General features: G+C 41.0%; 1 protein-coding gene across 14 annotated transcripts in view; it reads right to left on the minus strand.

Annotated features, from left to right (window-relative positions):
- SNX24 (sorting nexin 24) overlaps nucleotides 1-21,797 on the minus strand; it is a 171,107-nt gene that overhangs the window by 13,448 nt on the left and 135,862 nt on the right. Inside the window, exon 5 of one of the 14 annotated variants that reach the window (XM_055549727.1) lies at nucleotides 20,754-21,655. The exons of the other annotated variants lie outside the window; for them this stretch is intronic. Within the exon in view, the coding sequence (XP_055405702.1) occupies nucleotides 21,557-21,655 (99 nt within the window). The 3' untranslated portion in view covers nucleotides 20,754-21,556. Of the gene's footprint in view, nucleotides 1-20,753; nucleotides 21,656-21,797 lie in introns of those variants that run through there. 14 annotated transcript variants of the gene reach the window in all.

Genomic DNA, 21,797 nt, shown 5'->3' on the forward strand with positions numbered 1-21,797 from the left:
CTAGAGGCAAGCAGTGAAAATGACTAAAAGATTCAGAATGGTTTCCATATGAAGAGGTTACCCACCAAGCATGGAAGGGGGTGGTGGAGGACCAAGGAGATAATGTGGCCTTCAGGTTAACTAACCATTCTGTTAAGGAGGGCAGCAGTTTCCAAACTGCTAGAACAAGAAGAAACTACTGTCTAAACCAGCAGAGAAGGAATCTCTCTCTAGCTGAAACCTGGGCCATAAAACTAGGAGAAGCGGTGTGTGTATGGGAAGAGTAGGCTCCTAAGAGCTTCTAAATATCTGGGTTCTGAATGTCTGTTACTTACTCTTTCATACACATGCAGACTGGAGATGCTACCAAATTAACTGAAAAGCCACAGTAAAGAAATCTCCATCCAATTTGCCACTAAGGAAGTACATTAAAAACCAGGTTGTTATTAAGATGCACAAAGGAAATGGGGCTAAATCAAAGAATTTTAACAAGTGTGTGATAGATCATGTAACAGACTTTGCTAAGACGATATCCAACTCTGATAAACATGAACATAGGTGATTGGGTGTACCTTGTAAGAAGCAAAAAATAATCATTCTTTACAACCATGTTACTCAGTCACAGAAGAATAAACGACCTTCCTTATTATAGACCAAAATATCATTCTAAAAGAAGAATGGGGAAAAAAAGTCTCTATGAAAATATTTACCCGAAAATTGCCTAAAGGGGGCAGAAAAACAATAGCATTGGTACCAGCATCCTCCGCCAGCTAAGTGTTTACTCCAGGAGAAATGTCTCTTTTATCGAAAAGGTGCAATTATCATCCTGTAACACAAATCACAAAATCCCGATTTTTCTACCTTATCAGCTTTATAAAATCGTGTTCCCAAAGGATGGCATTGATTAGTTGCACATGTTCTTTCTGTGACATCCCAAACACTTAATTGTCAGTTCTCTTTTCTTCTTCGGTAAGTAAAATGCAGTCACAAAATTACAGAGGGACCCGTGCTGCCTTAACCTTCACTAGATGCCATCATGCAGTGGAAAACACTGGTAAAATATCACAGGATAACACTGTCCGACAAGGGAGACGTATAAACACTGTAATGATTTCCCACGAGTTTCCATTTTAGAAAATTGTCACTAAGGCGAGCATAAACGGTGACATATCCCCACCGAGGACACGGTGAAATCGAACGCTGGCATCCTAGTTAGGTCCAAACCTAGCCAGCAGCCAATTATAACAGGAACGGAGAATCTTGTTGAACACTTGGACAAGACCACTGTGCTAACCTTCCAAGATCACTGCACAAAGCTGTATTGTTTTCACTGATTTGATCCTTTTATTCTCTTTTCGAAAAATTAAAGGAAAAAAAAAAAACCCACCACATTTCTTCCCATTGTCTATCAAGGTTTGTTATGAACTGGAATGAACCTCCTGGTCACAAAAGTCAGGGTACTGAATTTAGTCGGGAGGTTTCCAAGAGCTTGGAAAGCTCTTTTCCTACTGCATCTCGTTTGGTTTGAAATGTCCGATTGGGGTGACCAAGTTCGTGACAGTTTTTCCTCTCTTTACCAGGAAAGATACTGCGCACCATACTGACTTCAGAGGTGCAGCTGAGAACAGGGAGGGAGAAAAATCAATACCTTTTCACTGCAGTGAGTGGGCTTCAGTGTTCTGTCCTTTGGGAACCAAACCTACCAGCTCAAAGAGGCTCTGCGATCCTCAGTCCTCCATGTACCTCCTCCCCAGCACTTGTTCACGATTTCACAAAATGAACCACAGGAAGGTTACTGAAGGAATATTATTTTTAAAAAGTCAGCCAGTAAACAGATCTAAGAAGGCTCATGATCATCTGAAAAATAAAAATCAGATGTGCTTTGGAGGCGCCCACTTCAGCACACACCCTTCTCTGTGTGCCAGCCTTCCTAGGATGAGTCTGCTCTGGTTCTGGTGGAAACTGCACTATTCAGAGATTCAAACAGACATCTGCTATCGTTTCACAGGGCTTTATAGACTATCTTACAAGAAATCTGAGGACCTGCATGAAAAGCTGAAGGCTTCTGACAAGGGTCTGTTTAAAATGGTAAAGAATCTGTGTAAGGAAATAATGTGATTTGGCCTCAGGAATATTTGACAGAAGAAATCTAATTTCTGATAATACGGATAAAAAGAAAACCAGGGAACAATAGAAACTGGAAAACAACCACCTTTTGAGCTCTTCTAATATCAAATGTTAAGTCTCTTATGTTTCTAGACTATCTATTCATAAAAAAAGATATTTATTTACCGGGCATTAAGTACAATCGCTGGCTCAGTGGGTAACCAAACAAACATGATCTTGTTTTCCCAGGACTTACAGTCTAGTGGGGAAGATGGATAGTGTTCAGATAATCACAGGGATGGATATGAGTTTACAAACTGAAATAAGTACCTTGAAGGGAAGGAATCTGTTTCTCTAAGCATTAGTAACAAATCACCCTATTTATGTATATGTATGCTCAGTCGTATCTGACTCTTTACGACCCCATGGATTATACAGTCCATGAAATTCTCCAGGCCATAACACTGGAGTGGGTAGCTTTTCCCTTCTCCAGGAGATCTTCCTGACCCAGGGATCAAGCCCAGGTCTCCTGCATTGCAGGCACTCTTTACCAGCTGAGTCACAATGGAAGTCCAAGAATACTGGAGTGGGTAACCTATCCCTTCTTCAGGGGATCTTCTCAACCCAGGAATCGAATCAGGGTCTCCTGCATTGCAGGCAGATTCTTTACCAGCTGAGCCACCAGATGAGCCCAAGAATGCTGGAGTGGGTAGTCTATTCCTTCTCCAGGGAATCTTCCCAACCAGGGATCCAACTGTGGTCTCTTGCATTGCAGGTGGATTCTTTACCAGCTGAGCTACCAGGGAAGCCCCCATTAACCTGTGAAGTATGAACAAAGCTTCCCTGGGAAAGTGACCCTTGAGCTGAGGGTTGAATGAGCTAACAGAATAAAGGGAGTGGGATATTTCAGATGCAAAGCACAGCACACTGTTCAAAACACAGTGTGTTCAAAGGCTTGTGGAAAGTGCAAGCATGGCATTAGGAAAACAGAAAGGTCAGTGAGGTTGTGCCTGAGGAAAACAAAGCTGAGCAATAACATAGGAGAGCCTGAACTATAAAGGTGGGTTGGGGCTTCTGCGTCATGTGAAAGATGATTTATGTTTTGACTACAACTGGAATAGCAGTGGCATTCCTCAGATCCAGTGATCATGCATTATGGCCTCTCTTTTGCCTAAAAAATCCCATGGACAGAGGAGCCTGGCAGGCTACAGTCCATAGCGTCTCAGAGTTGGACATGACTGAGTAACTAAGCATGAGCACAAATGGCCTCTTAATCCACAGAGTTAATTTTGATGACCAGATTTTTCATTTCGTATTTGGTTCCTTTTCAGTCCTGCCTGTTTTGCTATTCATAGGTTCATGATCTTTTCTTATGCCGTCAACTATTTTAGACATTTTAATTTGGGCTTTCCATTCAATCATGCTTGTACTTGAACTTCTTGGAATTTAGTCCTGTTTTTGTGTCTGTTCATTTTCTGTTTTGCAGTTTTGGTTCATGAACTCATCTTCTGCAGGGCTTTATCTGTGGGAAAGGCTAGACCAGGTTCAAGGTATGCACTCCCTGAGTGGTTTTGCTTCTGCTCTGAGGAAACACATCCCAGACAGATATAGTCAGGGGGAAAATGTTACTTTTCTAGGTTGGAGTCATGAGATCATGCAGATGCAGAAAATACAAACCCTAAACTCTCACAAAACATGGTTGGGAAGCAGGAGGAAAACTTTTGTTCACGTTCAATGGATTTTCATAGTCCAGTGGTCTCCAAAGTGGGTTACAGACATGTGGGGAGTTGAGCAAGATAATTAATTGTGATTCAGAAAAACAAATATTAAAAAAAGATTTAAAATATATTTAAAAGATTGAAAATAATGAAAAATAAAGAAATCTCTTTTCTAATTTTTAATGGATTTATAGCAGTACATGTAAAAAGCATTACTAAATATGCATATATTGAAGTATTATGCTCCAACTTTTCTTTTGATAAGGATAATATAGTCCTAGGTTAATAGATTATTATTCTGATTACAGTGCACACAGGGTTTATAAAAGCCATTAAGGCCAAATCTGGTCAGACAATACTATTCAAATAGTCCACCTTAGACTTGGTTATACTTTTACCTGGTGGTGGTGGTTTAGACACTAAGTCGTGTTGGACTCTTGCAACCCTGTGGACCATAGCCAGCCAGACTCCTCTGTCCATGGGATTTTCCAGGCAAGAATACTTGAGCAGGTTGCCATTTCCTTCTCTAGGGGATCTTCCCGACCCAGGAATTGAACCTGGATCTCCTGCATTGCAGGCAGATTCTTTACCGAGCTATGAGGGAAGCTCCACTTTTACCAGGGGATAGCTCTATTATTAGAAATGCCCTTCCCACCTTCTCAACAGGCCAACTCCTACTTCTCTTTAAAGTCTCAGCTCAAGTGTTACTTTCCTTAAAAAAATTCCCAAGATCCTTAGGTTGGGCTAAGTTATCACTTTTTGTGTGTGAAATAACAAAATCATTTTGTGATATGATTGAGTCATATTAGCTTTTGACGATTTTAACCTACCACATATGGCATTTTTCATATGGTTTATAAGAACAATAATCTTTATTTAATGCCTGATCTGTGCTGGGCTCTTATTTAATCTTACTTAATTTTCACAGCACTATGAGATATGTTCATTATCCACATTCTACATATGAGGAATCTGGGGCTCAGAAAAGGCAAAATCACCTGTGCATATTTTCTCAAAGGGTAAGGGGTCAAGCAGGATTGGAACCCAGGTCTCACCTGCTGTAAAACTGATATACAAATGTTATCTATTCACTGGGTCATTCATTCATTCCGGAAATATTTACTGACATTTACTGCACACTGGAGAAGGCAATGGCACCCCACTCCAGTACTCTTGCCTGGAAAATCCCATGGATGGAGGAGCCTGGTGGGCTGCTGTCCGTGGGGTCGCTAAGAGTCGGACATGACTGAGCGACTTCACTTTCACGTCTCACTTTCATGCATTGGAGAAGGAAATGGCAACCCACTCCAGTGTTCTTGCCTGGAGAATCCCAGGGACAGGGGAGTCTGATGGGCTGCCGTCTATGGGGTCGCACAGAGTTGGACACGACTGAAGCGACTTAGCAGCAGCAGCAGCAGCAGCAACTGCACACACAACAGCATTGGGCTACATAGTTTAGTTCTTTTCTTAGTAAATTTTATTGGAATCCTTTATCTTTTCCAATACATATTTTTCTACTGTTTTTATAGATTTAATTTATCCCATAAATAAATTTAAAGGAACCACTGATATTAGCTCCCATAAAATAACACTTCTTTCTTTGGATTTAAAAATTTTCTAGGGACTTGCCTGGTGGTCCAGTGGTTAAGAATCTGCCTTCCAATGCAGGGAATATGGGTTCAGTCCTTGGTTGGGGAACTAAGATTCCTTATGCCTCAGGGCAATGAAGCCCATGCGCTCTAGAGCCCACAACTAGAGAAGCCCATGTGCTGCAACAAAGAGCTTGCATGCTGCAAATAAGACCCAACACAGCCCAATAAATAAATAAAATATTTTTCTAAAAGTTCTTAAGATCTCAACTAATTCTTACAAGTATATAAGGACTCCAAGAAGGAAAACAATGAACTCCATTAATTTCTGCCCTATAATAAAAAAAATAAACTGATGACAAAAAAAAAGCAAAGACAGAAACATTTCAAAATCTATTTGACAACCTCTGACCAACTCAATTCTTTTTTGACTTGGCAAAATGCTTTAAAGTGACATCTTATATACCTTTGATCTATTTAAATTACCTAACTATATGCTGAAGAATAATGTGGCTCAATTACACATTATAGATAATGTCAGATTTATGAGAACATTCACAGATGATCATGTTCTTGATCATCCAATAGAAAAAAAATTCTAAAAGCAGTTATAAGCTAGCTACTTACCTATAAGTCAAAACTGAGATCAGGGGACTGATACATTTGAATAAAACCATATATTACAAAGCACCTGAAAACTGATTTAGTTATTCAAAGAATATGGTATGATACCAACTGAAATACAAATTATAGAATATGCTTATGGAAGCACTGTCTTTTTACTTTAAAGAAGAAATAGTAATCAGAACTAGGCTTGCAAGATGTTGCCTGGAGAGAGCCTCTAGAGACTGGTTTTTAATGAAAGATTTACAATTAGCATAGCCTATGCATGTTGAGGAATTGATGTTTTTATAGTGTTTAAAGTGCTTGAAAACCATTTGCTCTCTCAAGTCACTTAAACATGCTCCAAACTATCTGCTTTATTCCTCTGATTTATTTAGTATTCTCTTTCTTCACATACTGTATACTGTGACACAGTTTAAGCACAGCTGAGTTTGAAGAGGTGTAGTTTTTTTTTTTTTATTTAATTTAATTTTTAATTGGAGGGTAATTATTTTACAGTATTGTTATGGTTTCTGCCATACATCAGCATGAATCAGCCATAGGTATACATATGTCCCCTCCCTCTTAAACCTCACTCCCACCTCCCTCCCCACCCCACCACCCCCTCCCCCCTACCCCACCCACCACCCCACCACGAGGTTATCACAGAGCACCTGCTTTGCGTTCCTTGTGTCATACAGCAAATGCCCATTGGCTATCTATTTTACATATGGTAATGTATATGTTCGGAGAAGGCAATGGCACCCCACTCCAGTACTCTTGCCTGGAAAATCCCATGGATGGAGGAGCCTGGTGGGCTGCAGTCCATGGGGTCGCTAAGAGTCGGACACGACTGAGTGACTTCATTTTCACTTTCATGCATTGGAAAAGGAAATGGCAACCCACTCCATTATTCTTGCCTGGAGAATCCCAGGGATGGGGGAGCCTGGTGGGCTGCCATCTATGGGGTTGCACAGAGTCCGACATGACTGAAGTGACTTAGCAGCAGCAGCAGCAGCAATGTATATGTTTCAATGCTACTCTCTAAGTCATCTCACCCTCTCCTTCTCCCACTGTGACCCTAAGTCTGTTCTTTATGTCTGCATCTCCTTTGCTGGAGATGTAGTTTAGATCAACTAGGCCTTCTGAAGTATACACATTCTCATTGTGTTACAGGTAAGATATAGCGTACTGGGCAAATTTTAAATGAAAGACTGCCAACAGTAACTGACAACAACTTATAGTTGTTATAAGTACTGCATTGACTCTCCTTTTAAAATGCTGAAGTTATACAAATAATGTTTTATGTGAATATAAGAACCTTGAATGAAGTTGAACTTGAAAGTTGATAGTGCATAGAATTCAGTGGGAACACTCAGTGGGAAGCAGCTAGAGAGTGAGACACAGACTTATTTCAGGATGCAGTAGCAAGTCCTCAGAGAAATGTACCAGAAATGAAAAGTAGCCCTTGTGGAGACAGTTCATAGGTCTATAGTTAAAAACAAGTCTCTATAGGAAAGAATAATGGAAGTGGGAGAGGGGCCCTTGACCTCTTGGCAGCAGCACAGAATGCAGTCAATGAAATTGTTCACATAAAATACACAGGTGGGCATGAGCCCAAAGGGACTATACTGAGAAAGGTAAACCACAACAGCATGAAAGATGAGAGAGGGGGCCTCTGCACATGACTCTTGCCATTGCATTGTATGTCCAAGCAGGAGCCTGTGCTCGAGTCCATGGAAAGAACATACCTACTCTGGCCCTTCCCCCCAAATCTAATGCTGAAATAAGTTCTCCCATGACTTGGAGTTAAGCTATACATGTCTATTCAGGAATTTATGGGCTTCCCTTGTGGCTCAGCTGGTAAAGAATCTGCCTGCAATGCGGGAGACCTGGGTTCAATCCCTGGGTTGGGAAGAAGGGAATGGCTACCTACTCCAGTATTCTGGCCTGGAGAATTCCATGGACCGTATAGTCCATGGGGTCACAAAGAGTTGGACACGACCGCACGACTTTCACTTCACTTTCATTCAGGAATTTACACTCAACAATGAGTATGGATCCTTTCCCCGTGGTTTCCAGATTACACCAGTCTTTTTCTGATAGGCTCTCAGGTTTCCCAGGAAGCAGGCAGAGAACGATGGCAGGGACAACTGCTTCACACATAACCTTGAATTCTCTGTCTGCCTTCCGCCACTGGAGGCTGTGACAGACTGTCAGTTGCCTAACGCAGATTCATCCTCCCCTTCCTCCTTATTAATGAAACACCAATTTGTTTTTTGGGGGTGGCAAACTGCCAAGCTAAAAAAAAAATATATAAACAAGAATAACAAAAAACAACATCCGCCCCGCCTCCCCCCAGTATTTCCCAGATTCCCTTGCCACATGGCACAGACCTGGCCACTAAGATGTCAGTGGTAGTCATTGAATGGAAAAGACCCAAAATGTTTCCTGAGAGTGAATATTGAGGCTCTGCTGTCTCTCATCTTTTTGCTCATTTTCCCACCCCTTTCCTCTCCCCTCGTGCCTGGAACATGCGTATAGTCCCTGAGTTTATGTTATCTTGTGATCCTAACGGAAAAGCCAAAAACCCAGAGATCCAATCCCTGATGATTTTGAATTACGGGAACAAAATCCGCAATTACCTGCTACTGGCAACGCTTGAGGAAATAATAAGCCTGAGAAAGAGAAGCCCCAATTTCAGGTAAGTTCTTTCACTGGAATGTTACCTGTGGTAGAACACAAGCCTCTCCTGAGACAGACGTCTTGCCTCTGCAGATCATAAAGTCCAATTTTTGGCCCAAAGAGCAGAGTACTGAGTAGAATACTTTAAGAAAGAGAGAGAAGAAAAGAAAAAACCCAACTCTGCTATTTTACTTTTAATTCACTATTTTAGTACTGGGTAGAATACTTAGGAAGAAAGGAAAGAGGGAGATAGAAAGGGAGGAAGGAAGCAACGTAGATATTTTTATTTTTAATTTACTAAGATACCCTGGAGAAGGGAAAGGCTGCCCACTCCAGTATTCTGGCCTGGAGAATTCCATGGACTGTATAGTCCATGGGGTCCAAAGAGTCAGACACAACCAAGCAACTTTCACTTTAAAAAAGCCCACAATATAAAGAACAGCCTATGAAAAATGAAACAGCAATTAGGGTTCACACATACACAGCACTGTCTATAAAAAAAAGGACCAATACATGAAAAACTTGTCTGCCTAACAAAGCAGGTGCCAAGAACATACATTACCAAATAGTAAAGAATTCAAGCATATAGGTAATAAGACTAAACGAAAGAAAAATGTAAACTAATTATCCAGGAAAATATCCTACTACATTGAGTCTATTACACAAACCACATACAGCATCCCTTTGTGTTTCATTAAACTTATTTTACAAAGGACTGTCCAAATCACTGTAAAATGACCCAGAGGGAACACTTTAGCATTGGCTAGTGGAAGAAAATACAATTCCACTTTAACTTCTTAATCACAAATTTTATGATCTTTTAACAGCTCTCTATTAAGAGCAATTAAAGGGAGATACCAAAGGTTTACAGTGATACTCTAGCAAGTTGAAATGACCATATACATTTTCAAGCAGAAGTTTTTACATTTTGAAGATCTTAGCAAAGTTTGAGAGTAAAACACAGATTTGCTAAAAAAAAAAGGAGGAGGAGGAGAAAAAGCTGGAAGATGTGTCTGTGGGGCCTGAAGATAAATAACATTTTTGGATTCACTTCTGCTTCCTGTCCCTTGGCTGTCCCAGTGCTGTCTGGCTGTCCTTCCTGCTGAGGAGTCAGACATCACTGGGGCTAGGCAGAGATACAGGAGAAACACAGGGTACACACACAACAGTGGGACCGATGCACAACAGCCTGGACATCTCATCAGGCGTGCACACTAACAGCGCTGGCTGACCACATCAACCATCCCAGGCAGCGGTCTACTCGGCCGCCTTCAGCCTCAGCCTGATCTGGCTGCGCCCCAGGGAGGGAGCCAGGGAGCACCTGGCATGCTCCTAACTTTTGCCAACACGTCTTTTTCATGCATGTTTCCTCAAGGCTCAGCTGGGTGCCGTCACCTGGGGGTGGGCACTGATCAAGTGAAAACTACACCTTATTCTTTTACAGTTACTGAAGAAATGGTAGGTAGGTTGTTTAGGTTTGTAAGAATTGTATGCACTTTTGAACATTTACTTACTTAAATTGTTTAAAATTAATCATAGGCAATTTTCTTAGCTCCTCCATACTTCAACAAGGTCAATAACAGTCTACTCCAGAGGCTGCGGTCATGATGAAATAAGACTCATGCCTATAAAGAAACTGCTACGGTGCCTGCTGTACTGTAAGTACCTAATAAATGCCGTTTATTATTATTCTTAGCAGCAGTAGTTTAAGATGAACAAAAATAATCTCTCACAGAAGGTGAATACTTTAAAAAGCTGATTTAAAGAAAATAAACATTTTCTTATATGGTTTTACTTGTGTCATTGCTAATTTTTTGTTTTAAAAAAGGCTTGTGCTTTGTATGAGATCCAACTATCTTACAACTTCCTGGCCTCTTAACGCATACACTAATGCAGGCACACAGGCCAAGAACTTGTTTTATGGAATTTTTACACAGAACTCATTTAGTCAGATCTCTAAAGCACTATCTCTGTGAACTCATGGACTCAGACATGACCTAGTTGTGCTACACAGAGCCCTTCTTCTCAACAGTGTTACCCCCTGCCCCCGCCCCCCCCCCAACCGCTACCATGAGTGAAACCTTCAAACAATTGATCTGGAGACTTCTTTTTTTTTTTAATTAATTATTTTAATTGGAGGCTAATTACTTTACAATATTGTGGTGGTTTTTGCCATACATTGACATGAATCAGCCACAGATATACGTGTGTCCCCCATCCCGAACCCCCCTCCCACCTCCCTTCCCATTCCATCCCTCTGGGTTGTCCCAGTGCACCGGCTTTGAGTGCCCTGTTTCATGCATCGGACTTGGACTGGTCATTTGTTTCACATACAGTAATATATGTGTTTCAGTGCTAGTCTCTCAAATCATCCCACCCTCGCCTTCTCCCAGAGTCCAAAAGTCTGTTCTTTATACCTGTGTTTCTTTTCCTGTCTTGAGTATAGGCTCGTTGTTACCATCTTTCTAAATTCCATATATATGTGTTAATATACCATATTGGTGATTTTCTGTCTGACTTACTTCACTCTGTATAATAGGCTCCAGTTTCCTACACCTCATTAGAACTGATTCAAACACGTTCTTTTTAATGGCTGAGTAATACTCCATTGTGTATATGTACCTCAGCTTTCTTATCCATTCGTCCACTGATGGACATCTAGGTTGCTTCCATGTCCTGGGTATTATAAACAGTGCTGCGATGAACATTGGGGTACACGTGTCTTTTTCAATTCTGGTTTCCTCTTTGTGTATGCCCAGCAGTGGGATTGCTGGATCATACGGCAGTTCTATTTCCAGTTTTTTAAGGAATCTCCACACTGTTCTCCATAGTGGCTGTACTAGTTTGCATTCCCACCAACAGTGTAAGAGGGTTCCCTTTTCTATCTGAAGACTTCTTACTTTCATCAGCCCCTTCTGACTTTTCTGTCCTCCTTGTTCAGCTTCAGATTGCATGACTGACCATCATAATCAGTTCCCTGAAATGCTTCCAACTCTATCAGGCCCCCTCTCCCACCTCTGTGTACTTAGGACCTCCTAGTTCTAGTTGAATCCTGGCACCTCTCACCCATGCCTCAACCCCAGCTGCTAAGCACCAAGAGAAAACCACACAGTACAAAGAGACTGGTTTCACTTTAAATTCAAGGTCTTAGCTACAAAATGTTGCCTTGCTCTTTTTCTCTAGAACAATGATTCTCCAACTTCAACTAGCGTCAGTATCATCTGTGTTAAAACACAGATCTCTGGCAGACCTCACTTTTTCTCCCTGGGATTCTAATCTGGAGTCTTTGCTATAGCGGACTGTGGTCCAGAACTGTGGTGGTCATTATCCAAGTGGTTTATTGTGGCACTTAAGTATCTTCAAGTACTCTGGCACTTCAAGTATCTTCAGCTCAAAAAGAAGTTAGAAGATGGGTTCCCTGGATGCTTGGACATTTGCAGCAAGGGGACTCACCAGGTCACTGGCTTCTTTGAAGTATTCGTAGCAGGGAAGCCAGTTCACTCCAAGAAGGGAGGTGATGGCTACATGGACATGGAGAGCAAGTTTCTGAAGCTGGTGGAAGTCATCAAAGCTGCTCTGGCTCAGGCCACATGTGCCCTGAAGGCAGAGGCCAGTGACCTTGGCTCAGCCCCTCTTGGCCGATGCTTCATGACAGGAAGGACTGAAATGTCTTGTGGACACCTGGCCCTTCCCTAATGTTCTCAGGCCGCTGACTGGGGAGAGAGGGACACCCCTGGTCCTTGCCTGTGGGAGTGTGAGTGTGTCCCCAGGATCTAACTTTGCACACTGCTCCTGCTTCCTTCCTCCCATCTCCCTGCATCCCCCGCATGTCTTTTTACCCTCTGGGCTTTGGGGTGGTTCTGCTCCAGGTTTCCTTTTCAAGGGGAAGCCGAGAGAAGGATCAGGATGAGTGAGTCTCAGATTTCAGCACTGATTGCAGCAGTTTACAACTCAATCAATGGTAAGGAGGTTAATAACAAAACCAAAAACAACACACATTGCTGGGTTCCACCTCCCAAGTTTCTGGTCTAACAGGTATGGTATGGGGTCTCAAAAACTGCATTTCAGAAAGGTTCCCAGGTGATGCTGATGCTGTCGGTCCAGGAACCACATGTTGAGAACCAATGCTCCAGAGGAACCACCATCAACACCTTCCCCTCTTCTCTTTGAATCTCCCTTACCCCTTCCTCCACTCTCCCTCTGAGCTGAGAACTGCTCTTCACACTTCAAGGAGAATATGGAAGCCACTAGACTTGACACCCCTCATCTTTACCCCTACTCTAGCCACATCACCCTTCCACAATCCTTTCTTCCTTCCTATGCTACAGTGGAGGGAGTGCCCCTCCTTCTCTCAGAGGCCAATTCCTCTAGTTAAATTCTAGCGCTCAGTCCACCTCTTGACTTTCTCAGATATTTCTTTAGTTATAACCCTTCCTTCCTCTGCCTATTCACTATTAATTCCATCCATTCATCTTTCTATTATTATCTCTGCTGAATCATTCCTATCAGCTTATAAACATGCTCTAGGATCTCACAGAACCAAGTAAACGAAGGAACAAAAAATCTCTCAGAGAACACAGCTTATTTCTCTGCTTCTTTTCATGGTATAAGTTCTTACCAGTGTACTACAGATGTTGTTTTCTTATCTCTACTTCATCCATTACTCTACCTTGGACAAAAATGGCTTTGGTTGCCACCATTTTCAGCTTGTCAAGGTCACAGATCTCTTCCGTGTTGCTAAATTCCACTGCCACTTTTGTCCTCACCATACTCAACTTCTGAGCAGCCATCACTCAGCCCAACAACCCTTCTCCCACTTCTTTTTTTTTTTTATTTTATTTTATTTTTAAACTTTACATAACTGTATTAGTTTTGCCAAATATCAAAATGAATCCACCACAGGTATACATGTGTTCCCCACCTTGAACCCTCCTCCCTCCTCCCTCCGATTCCATCCCTCTGGGTCGTCCCAGTGCACCAGCCCCAAGCATCCAGTATCGTGCATCGAACCTGGACTGGCAACTTGTTTCATACATGATATTTTACATATTTCAATGCCATTCTCCCAAATCTTCCCACCCTCTCCCTCTCCCACAGAGTCCATAAGACTGTTCTATACATCAGTGTCTCTTTTGCTGTCTCGTACACAGGGTTATTGTTACCATCTTTCTAAACTCCATATATATGCGTTAGTATACTGTATTGGTGTTTTTCTTTCTGGCTTACTTCACTCTTTATAATAGGCTCCAGTTTCATCCACCTCATTAGAACTGATTCAAATGTATTCTTTTTAATGGCTGAATAATACTCCATTGTGTTTATGTACCACAGCTTTCTTATCCATTCATCTGCTGAGGGACATCTAGGTTGCTTCCATGTCCTGGCTATTATAAACAGTGCTGCGATGAACACTGGGGTACTCGTGTCTCTTTCAATTCTGGTTTCCTCAGTGTGTATGCCCAGCAGTGGGATTGCTGGATCATAAGGCAGGTCTATTTCCAGTTTTTTAAGGAATCTCCACACTGTTCTCCATAGTGGCTGTACTAGTTTGCATTCCCACCAACAGTGTAAGAGGGTTCCCTTTTCTCCACACCCTCTCCAGCATTTATTACTTGTAGACTTTTGGATCGCAGCCATTCTGACTGGTGTGAAATGGTACCTCATAGTGGTTTTGATTTGCATTTCTCTGATAATGAGTGATGTTGAGCATCTTTTCATGTGTTTGTTAGCCATCTGTATGTCTTCTTTGGAGAAATGTCTGTTTAGTTCTTTGGCCCATTTTTTGATTGGGTCATTTATTTTTCTGGAGTTGAGCTGTAGGAGTTGCTTGTATATTTTTGAGATTAGTTGTTTGTCAGTTGCTTCATCTGCTATTATCTTCTCCCATTCTGAAGGCTGTCTTTTCACCTTGCTAATAGTTTCCTTTGATGTGCAGAAGCTTTTAAGGTTAATTAGGTCCCATTTGTTTATTTTTGCTTTTATTTCCAATATTCTGGGAGGTGGGTCGTAGAGGATCCTGCTGTGATGTATGTCAGAGAGTGTTTTGCCTATGTTCTCCTCTAGGAGTTTTATAGTTTCTGGTCTTACGTTGACTCCTTTCTTTGTTTCTGTAACTCTTCCGGTTTCCTATCTCATTTGCACTCTCTTTGTTGTCTCTTCCTTTACCACCAGACCTCAAAAATGCTGGGATTTTTTCAAGGCTTAGCCAGTGCCCTCTTGTCTCCCCACATTCTAATCGGAATGTATCAATTGCCATGGATTTTAATACCTTTATTCTGATGAGATGCAAATTCTTATCTCCAAGCTGGAACTCTCTTCTGGGCTCCAGACTCATAGAACTAAATACCTATGTAACATCTCCACTTGAGTTTCTTATAGATCCCTTCAGTTAAAAATGTGCAAAACAGAAATTGATGATTCCTTAAAAAAATTAATAAATAAACCTGCCACCCCCTCCTCTGGCACCTCTTCACCTTAGCCACTGAAAGCGCAGCCCTACCCAGCTGCCAAGCTGGAGGCTTCCTTCCCCTCACCTTCTACATGCATCATCTGGAGCTCCCCTCCCACTGGCTCATAAAGCGAGAGCCACAGTGGCCTTCAGAGCCACCAGGGGCCTGTGCTCCTTCCACCACAGCCTCTGCCTCTGTGGTTCCCATAGTCTTCTTCTCGGGCTCGACACGATTAACTTTCCTCAGTCTTAGTCTAAATGTCACCTTAGAGGTGCCTTTTCTGACCATTCAAGCACTTGCTCTCACTCCCTGATCGTCTTTTCCTTGCTCCCTTATTTTCTGTTTCCCTTGCAGTGCCTGCAGTTATTTCATTTATAAGTTTACTTGGTTTTTGTCCCTTCAACTCCAGGTCCAAGATGGCAGGTCCGAGTCTGCTTCATTCGCTCTTTTACCTCTGCATCCAAGACAGGGCTTTGAGTGCGTGAGGGTTAGTCCAGAGGCAGAACGCAACAGAGATGAATACTGAGGAGGTAAATTTTGGCCAAATATAAAGAGAAACTTGATGACTGAAGTCTCTGATGGAAGATTATGCTTTGGGAGATAACAGGTACCACCCCAGCAAATATTTGACCAAATGTAATTGAGGCCCAATTGCTGCAGAATGTTGTAGAAAGAATTTATAGACAGGAAATTAAGCAAGGGATTTGCTAAGAAAAACAGTAATATATAATACTGGCATAATATTGTATGGCTTGCTATGTAGCCCTACATATACAGGATCACTTAATGCTCATCACCACCATTGAGGTAGATAGGATCAAGAACATTTTATGGGAAAATAACTCTGTGATGTCAAATGACTAGCTGTTAATAACATCCCCTAAGGTGGACCCACCCCTTGAGGTGGGAGAACTGAGCATCCGGTCTTGTACTATTTCCCAGCTGCACTGCCTCCCTAAAGGGCAGTTTCAGTCCTTCTTTAATAACCTTCTGGTCCTTCAAGGGTCAGCTGCTCCTCTGGCAAGAAGGGGGCCCACAGCCCCTCCCTTAAGCTCTGGAGCTCAGCCCAGGTGTGGCTGAATAGATCAGCAAGACTCAACAAAGGAGGGTGACAGAGGGGAATAAACAAAGAGGGTCACGAGACTAGCGGCTTACAAATCACAACAAGTTTTAAGCAATTGCTCATCTATGTCTTAGGGAAATGTGATGCTGCCATTTGTTGTTCAACTTACCCTGCTACTCAAAGGAGACCCCTTTCAACCTTTTAATTACAGCTCATTATAAGCTGAACTTCAATATGGATAAAAAGAGAAGTTGAAAATAGCCTTGTTTCAGTATACTTTTTAATGGGGAAAATGTAGGTTGAAAATTAATAAGCTTAATTTGTCTTTAATTTTTAAATCTTACTTTCATAAGAAATGCTAAAACCATTGTTAAAATGTCAGCTGTTTTCTGTTTTCTTTTTTTTTTGTACTCAGCTCACCATGTCTTCATTTTTAGAAGAGGAAAAAAGCTACCTGCTAGAGCAACTTTGTCTTGAGCACAAGTTTGCAACCAGAAAATTACTGAGCCAGAGAGCAAATAGGACTCTTTTTAAAAACATGCCCCCGAGTAACAAATAACGCAGTGAGAAGGAGCTTCCCAACTGTGATAACTTTTCTTGTTTTGTCTCACTGATATTTTCTTACAAGGGTTTTTGGGTCAGAGTAAACTCCTGAGGACGGATCTGACATTCCCTTTGAAACTAATTACGTTAAACAGCAGGTACCCACTTCAAGTCTGAGCAGGAGAATGCAAGACGTTCAGGGAATTCAGTGCACTTGGGGTTAATGTTCTCATCTTTTAGGAGCTTCTTTAAGCTTAGATATCCCCAGGTCCACTAACGGTGTCATTTGTGCAGAGATAAAAGAAGGATCAATCTGATAAATCGGGGAGAAAAAATGAAAAATGCATTTTTTTTTTTTTTTTGCTGTACAGTAGCTGCTCTTAGAATACACTCTGAAATGTAAGTGCTTAAGAACTAATTGACTAATTATATTTTAAGGGTTCAAACCTCTCAAGTTAAGACTTTCAACGGATTGTTGGATGATCATACACGTGTAAGGCAGGAACAGGCTGCAGAGAGAAGGGTGATGGATCTGTATTTCTGTTTGAACCTTCTACCATTAAACCCAGTTTCGATAGATAGGCTAGGCTTCACTAATTTATGCAAAAAGGGATACTCTGAAAAAAGCATTGATGCTGACGCTATACCAAACCAATGGATTTCAATGATTTTTCAGTGGCCTTCTGTTATTAATTTGATGAATGACTATCACAATTAATAGGAATAGTTAGCAAACCCCACAGTATAACTTTTCAAGTAACTTCACTATAAATAAAAATAGAAGTGATAGAATCATAGCTCTAAGATAATTGCTCATTACTTCGCTGCATGCGTTTGAAGGATTTTGATGAAGTCTGAGTCATGCTAATGCTATAAGCTAACTCTTGATCTTGGCCTGAAAGTCTGTTCCGATCAGTGACTCACATGAAACCCATGCATGGCAACTAGAGAGTAACTCCCACTCGTTGTAACTAGAGAAAGCCCATGTGCAGCAACAAAGATCGAGTGTAGCCAAAAATAAACCATTTTTAAAAATAGTTTTCAAAATGGAAATATCTAATGAATTGGTAAATACTTAATGTACTGTACAAGATAATGTCACACATACCACTTCTTAGTTACTTATTTAGGTACTGAATGGCCAAACCAAGTCCCTCAAAGATAAGGATTAGGTGTGAATAATTTACTCTGTGCCAGGCAGCACCCACAGGAGATACTCAAGAAGTATATACTGAACACTGACATCTTTTTTTCTCAGCTGTTGACAGTAAGCTATGTATTTTGATAACTACAAAATTTATTCCATAAGAAATGCTTTTATATTTTAGATGACCCATCAGTCTTTTTCCCCCACAGCAAAATAATTAAGTTTCCTAAATCCTAAAGTTTTGCAATACTTTAATACTAGAGTATTAGTATTAAATGTAAATGTAGTAAAGTATATATTAGATATATACTTTCAGTTCAGTTCACTCACTCAGTCATGTCCAACTCTTTGCGACCTCATGGACTGCAGCACGTCAGGCCTCTCTGGCCATCACCAACTCCCAGAGTTTATTCAAACTCATGTCCATTGAGTCGGTGATGCCATCCAACCATCTCACCCTCTGTTGTCCCCTTCTCCTCCTGCCTTCAATCTAATATATATATATATATATTTCTAATATATTAATAAATATTAAAGTAGTAACACTTTAATAAGGCAGTTTAATTTGCTGCATAATACTACATTTTACATGCTAAATGGAATACGATCAAATATATGGTAAAAGAGCTGTTCAAAAGGGGGCCTCGATATTTATTAGTGAATAAGCAGCACTGGGATTTGACACGTCAGCTCCTTCAGTTCAATTCCACCACACCTAGGCGCACCAGAGCGCCAGAAACACAGCTGGTGCTGGATGACCTCAGTTTCCCTTCTCTTTCCCAGTAGCATTCATTTCTATCTGAGAGGCAGGGATAAAATTAACACAGAAGAGATTTTTATTATCTACCAGTCATTCTTCCCTGGAAAACAAATGTATGCCCCAAAGAAAATAACTCAGGCACAAAGATAATGAATTAAATTACTGCTTTCCTGCCTTTCTTTCCCACAAATACCTATCTTCATTTTGTTCTCTTCACTGTTTGGGGGTACAGGTTCAAAAAGCCACATTTGAGTTAAAGCTATCATCTTTCAAGATGGTCTACATTGCAAGAAGTCACCTCCCAAACCTGAAGCAGACTGATGAGATTCAAAGAGTAATGAATACGAAAAGGGTGGCACCTTCAGCTGTTAACATGTATTTGCTTTTTCAAGTTTATAATAAGAGTTGCTCAAACTGGGCAGGAAAAGAAGTAGATTGAGTAGGCATGAGGGTAATTTGGGGGGGTGTCATAGAAGTGTTCTAAAACTGGATTGTGTTGATGGTCACATAACTATAAATTTGCTAAGAATGACGGTACAACATTTATGTGTATTTCATGGTATACAGTTCGTATCTCAATAAAGCTATTTAAAAGTGCATCTTTTCTGTCTTTTCATTCTCCTGCAGTTGATCTTCAGGAGTCTCACTCTCAGTTGATTTTGCTAAATAAATATTGTAAGATGCTGATGAAGTTGTTAATGGGTCAGCAAAAAGCCTGTTTTCTAAAATTATTTATTTGTTCACTTTGGCCGTGCTGCATCTTTGCTGCTTTGCAAGGGCTTTCTCTAGTTGCGGTGAGTGGGGGCTACTCTCTAGTTGCAGCGTGTGGACTTCTCTCTGTGGTGGCTTCTCTTGTCGCAGGGCATGTGCTCTAGGGCGCACAGGCTTCAGTAGCTGCAGTGTGTGGGCTCACGAGCTTAGTTTCTCCAGGGCATGTGGGATCTTCCCAGACCAGGGATCCTGTGTCCCCTGTATTGGCAGGCAGATTCTTATACACTATGCCACCAGCAAAGTTCAAAAGGACTGCTAAACAGAGATGATACTTGGTGTTACATGTTGCCAAGAAAATGGAGAGGGGGAATTTTTTTTTTCCTAATGAAAAACTAATGAAACATACATACCACTTTTATACACAGAAAGGTATGTCAGCTAGAAACAGTAACTACCTGCTCAAAATATACTAAATTGGCCCAAATTATATATCTTGCCAGAATTAGGACAAGTTGACATGAGAAATTCTAAGTAGATTTCAATAACTATGCCTAACTAACTGGGCCCATCAATCTTAACCTTGATCATCTTGCTTAAATTTTTTTCACCATCAACATATTGCCACGCAAATGTTGTGCTGATAGCTTGGTTTCGAAGCATCCTAGTAATTCTCCTGCAGTGTCATTGACAACTTCAGCTTGCTGATTACCTCCTGGCTTCATGAACACAGCTCACGTTTGTCTGAGAGAAGGCATGAGCACTGCCAAGCACAGGCTCTGGCCTGACTCTCCCTTCCCAGATGTGTCCTGTTCCCCTACTCACAGGAGCAGGGAAGAGAAAGGCTTCCCTCTCTTTCGAGTTCTTTTGAGTTTGACAAACCTGATGCCAACTAGTCTTCTCTCTTTAACTTGGAAATGAGGGCTGCATTTTACAGAAGAAGCACAGAGTAGGTACTCTCTGCATCATACTAGACTCTGAAAGGGACACAGTAAATAAAACATGGCAATGGTCCATAAGGGCATGGCAGCCACTCAATACACCAGCATGTCCAGCATGCCTTTTTCACCTTAATGCCTTCTGCTCTCCAAGCTTTTTTCTTGCATGAAAGGTTTGAGAAATTAGTTGGGTTTTCTGGTACTACAAGAAGAGAAGAGAAGAGAAGAGAAAGAAACATAAAGGGTGACTGCTTTTTGTAACAGAGTAAATTAAATTCATTTCCCCAAATCATTATCACCAGGGTAGGGGTAGAGTAGAGAAGAGACAAAGCTAACATTTACTCAGGACCAAGCAAAGTAAACTGGCCACTCTCCCATCATAAACAAGCAGCACCACTTATAATAAAACGTTTCAAGTATAAAAGAGTAACAGTTAGGAAAATGCTTTCAGAACAGTCATTTGTAATAACAGTTTATTTATAAGAAGGAACCCAGTGAAGGAGGTCTAAGAGGGCAAGCAGCTTCATTACAATTTTTTGTTAAGATTTTACTCATATTTAAATTATAAATTGCAAGAAAAATTAAGATATTTAGCTAAGCTTGACTAATATATGCATTATTGAGTAATAAATACCTGTTGTATTATGTTAATATATCTACTATTTGTTCCTATGGTTTTGGACAAGTGGTTTTCAATATTTCATGCATCTGGAAGGGGAAAAAAACAAAGCCACAATTGGTAGGTCAGCCTATCCTTCGTTTTTGAGATGTAAAGTCATTGTTGGACACAGCTTCAAGGAAAATATTTATAAATTCAACATCTGTAACTACCTATTATGGAAAGACATTTTAAAACCAAATGTGATTGCTGACAAAGGATCTGGGTGGACCGTTGTATAAATGGAGATCACACAACTTGTAAATAAGAGGGAGGCTGTCAGCCCAACTTATGTGTACATTTATGTTAAGGCCAGAAAGCTCTGCCGTGGACATCACATGAGACATGTGAAGATTACATAAGTCCACCCCAAAGAAAAGGAGAAAAAATTTTATTTAGTTTCCTTTAAATATAAATGCTTATAATCAGTATTCTGTGATGATTAGTCTATTTGTTATTCACTAGAGAGACCTGCCTTAGTGATGACCACAAATGTTGTTCCTTTAAAAGCATCAGCCCACATATGATGACATTCATTCAAGTTTCCATTTAGTAGATATTCATGGTTTCCAAATAAGGTTGTTGTTGTTTCTTTTTTTTCCTTAGGATTTTAGGGAGGGTCAATCAGTTCCTTCTTGGCTTCCATTCTGGTCCCCAAATCTACACCCCTTCTCACAGTGGGCATGCAGGGTTGCAGGCTGCTCCTTAACTATGGAAGCAAATCAATAGCAGCTGAATGCCATCTGCTTCGGGCCGCAGAACAGAACCAAAGTGTAAGCCATGCATCTTCCCTTATTGAAAGGTTATTTTATGCAAGTAAACAATTCATCGTCTTCTTGCACGCTTGATGC

This window comes from Bubalus kerabau, chromosome 1 (genome assembly GCF_029407905.1).
Source record: "Bubalus kerabau isolate K-KA32 ecotype Philippines breed swamp buffalo chromosome 1, PCC_UOA_SB_1v2, whole genome shotgun sequence".
Lineage (NCBI taxonomy): Eukaryota > Metazoa > Chordata > Mammalia > Artiodactyla > Bovidae > Bubalus > Bubalus kerabau.